This window comes from Aedes albopictus, chromosome 1, assembly GCF_035046485.1.
Source record: "Aedes albopictus strain Foshan chromosome 1, AalbF5, whole genome shotgun sequence".
Taxonomy (NCBI): Eukaryota; Metazoa; Arthropoda; class Insecta; order Diptera; family Culicidae; genus Aedes; species Aedes albopictus.
The window spans coordinates 331,102,883-331,105,991 of record NC_085136.1 but is presented as its reverse complement, the minus strand read 5'-3'; the positions used below and the strand labels follow the sequence as shown (position 1 = coordinate 331,105,991).

General features: G+C 51.3%; 1 protein-coding gene across 1 annotated transcript; it reads left to right on the top strand.

Moving 5' to 3' along the window:
• The first annotated feature begins 407 nt into the window (after positions 1–407).
• LOC109424813 (synaptic vesicle glycoprotein 2B-like) lies at positions 408–2,430 on the top strand. Its single transcript, XM_062850707.1, has 3 exons — positions 408–1,135; positions 1,194–1,602; positions 1,663–2,430. The coding sequence occupies exons 1-3, from the start codon at positions 583–585 to the stop codon at positions 2,240–2,242; spliced, it is 1,542 nt and encodes a 513-aa protein (XP_062706691.1). The 5' UTR covers positions 408–582; the 3' UTR covers positions 2,243–2,430.
• The last annotated feature ends 679 nt before the right edge of the window (positions 2,431–3,109 follow it).

The following is a 3,109-nucleotide window of genomic DNA, read 5'->3' as shown; positions in this document are numbered from 1 at the left end:
CTCAAAAACCCGGCCGTTTCCCAAAGCCATGATCACCGCGCAGCCCAATTTGCATAATCAGCTGTCGCAAACGGACGCCCGATAAGATCCCCAAGCCTAGATTAGGCGATTCCTGCATCGTCACGACAACGTGCGCTTATCACCCTGTCGTAGCGATAATTACTCTATCAGCAGCGCCTACTTGATCGTCCGACTTGAGCCATCAACGCACACCGTGACCACGGCGACGGCGTTGCGCATGGCCCGCAATTTTCCATTCATATTCCCGTCGCTTCCCATAGGAAGGAAGCTTGGAGCGGTTCCACTTTCCGCATCGTTCCGCTCCGTCATGATACCATTTCACAACATCCAGCGCAGATCGCGAGCGCGAACGCAAACAAACTGATAACGACCTTTCGCACAGTCAGTTTGTTTAGTCAAACAAGCTCACCACCACGGAGGACGAGGGACTGTAATCTGCGCGCCAGTGATCTTTAAGATCTTCAAACGTCCCCGCAAGGAACTTCAGTTCGCGTGAAACGCTCAACCGGTTCGGTCGGTTCTTCGAATCTCTCTTTCGGCACAGTTCGGCTCGGATTTGCAATGGCGCCTCCTTGCTCGGTCAGCATGGTGTTCTCGGTGGAACCGATCAAGGCTCCCCAGTGGCAGAAGCGATCGCACAGCTACGAGGAAGCCCTGGAGCTGGTCGGGTATGGACGGGCGCAGATTCTGCTGGTCATGCTGTCCGGGTTTGCCATCATGGCGTCGATCAACGAGGCCATGGGACTGAGTATCATTCTGCCGGCCAGCCAGTGCGATCTGGGGCTGGATCCCGGAGAGAAGGGCATGATCGGTGGAGCGATATTTCTGGGGATCATGGCGTCGTCGTATTTCTGGGGTTACCAGGCGGATACACGGGGGCGACAGATCGTTATGAAATACTCGTTGATCGTGACTTCGATATGCTCGGTTGCGTCGAGCTTTGCGAGCGGATTTGTGTCGTTGATGGTGCTGCGGTTTATCACGGGGGTGTGCGTAGCGGCCCCGTCCGCTACAGTTTACGCTTATCTGGGGGAGTTCTGCACGCCCAGTAGACGGGTTCAGCTGATCTCCTACGCATCGGTTATGCCTTCCGTGGGGATTATCTTTGTGGCCTGTAAGTGACTGTCTGAAAAGGTAAAGGAACAAACCTCTGATGAACTTTTCATTTTCAGTGGTCGGCTGGCTAACGCTATCCTTCGAATGGAGCTTCCCCATCACCGATACGATCACCTATAAACCCTGGCGACTGTTGTTCATCCTATACACTATTCCCGGACTTGTGGCCGGAGTCGTATTCTTCTTCTTCCCGGAAACACCAAAGTTCCTGCTGTCGCAAGGTCGAGAAGATGAGGCCTTGGCTGTGCTGAAGTGGATGTATCGAATCAATCACGGTGCCGGTAGCGAATGCAACTACAAGGTCGAGGCTCTCCGAACCGAAGCTGGCGAAGTCAAAGTGGAGACGCAATCCGGATTACTGGGAGTGCTGAAGTCGATGAAGGACCAGACACTTCCTCTACTGAAGTTCCCGCATTTGAAGTACTTCCTGGTTTCCTGCGTTCACAGTGCCAGTGCCTTCACCATGTAAGTTCTGACGATCAATTTCTTACCAGGAAATCCTCGTTAACACCTAATTTCTTCCAGATATGGTGGTTTAGGTCTCTGGTTTCCTCAAATCATGAATCAAATCTCGTCCGATCCATCGGATGGTACCGAGATTTGCTCCGTCCTACAGCAACAACCTGCGCCGACGAATTCTTCAATTCTAGCGATTTGCGAGTCCAGCGTGGAGCAGGACACCTTCATCTACACAGCAATGCTCGGAGTCTTCGGTGCCACCTACTGTATAACTCTTTCATTTATTCTGCGAAAATTCAAAGGGTCTACCATGATGGTTCTCAACATGACCACAGCGGGAGTCGCCGGAATACTGCTGCAGTTCTTCACCAACAGCTACCTCGTGGCAGTGCTGTTCTGCGTGGAGATCATGTTCGCTGGCATCTGTGTCATGCTGGTGAACGCCCGAGCCGTATCCCTGTTTCCAACTCACGTCCGAGGCATGGCCGTTTCGTTGGTCAATATGATCGGACGGTTGAGCTGTTTCACCGCTAGTGCCGTCATCGGACTTCTGATGTCTCAAAACTGCCCGCTGACGTTCTACTTCCTGTCGGGGATGCTTTTCGTCAGTGCTGCTGTGACGTTCCTTCTGCCGCCAGAGGAGTAACCGCTGCCGTTGCCATGGCAACGCGTGGACCAGCCAACTGTGATGTATCTCGGAATACCGTACAATCTATGCAGTATTCCTGGATCCCCGCTGTCCAGGGGACCGCTTCCTAGCCTAAGAATCTACTCCAATACAATAAGACTGCTTTAAATATATAGAAACTAGTGACGTACGGCAAACAGAAATTACCCCCAAGTCTTTACACAATAAATCTTAAACGGGAACCATTGAAAGGAAGACAAACTGCAACTTGTGTACACAAATTAAGGCTCCATTTGTAGTAACCAATTGCAAACACACTTCAATTGCAGTCCCATTCAAATCAACAACCGCCTCATCCGCCTCGCAGCTGACTGCATCGCATCGTCGTCGTGTTGCTACATTTAATTTTCCCAAGCAACGCGATCAGCAGCAAAGAAGGTAAGGAAATGCTTTTCTTCTGTTCGCGAACAGCCTCCTTCGTCGCGGCAGGGCTTCACGCAGTTCGTTCAACACTCCGGTCAGCGCGTCATCGGTATTGATCGTAGTAGGCCTCCGTCCGCGGCGCGTCGCTTCGCCCCATCCATGTTGAGATGGGGATGGAGGATAAATTGCTACCCATTTATAAAACGCTTCTTATTGCATGCACATCTGAGGGGGGATCGGTGTAGAATGTGCCATTCTCTTGTCTACATAGTTTGTAAAGAAACTTTGTTGACCCATGAAGGTCGATTTCGCATCGTAATAGTTTTGCGCTTTTCCGCGAAGTTGTTCAGAGAAAAAATCAGTCTTTCTGTAAGTAGCTCATTCCACCCCGCACTCCCCCTGCAAACATTCCATATTGCAGTGCTGGCTGAGAAACAGTTCCTTTTCTGCTGCATTCACGCC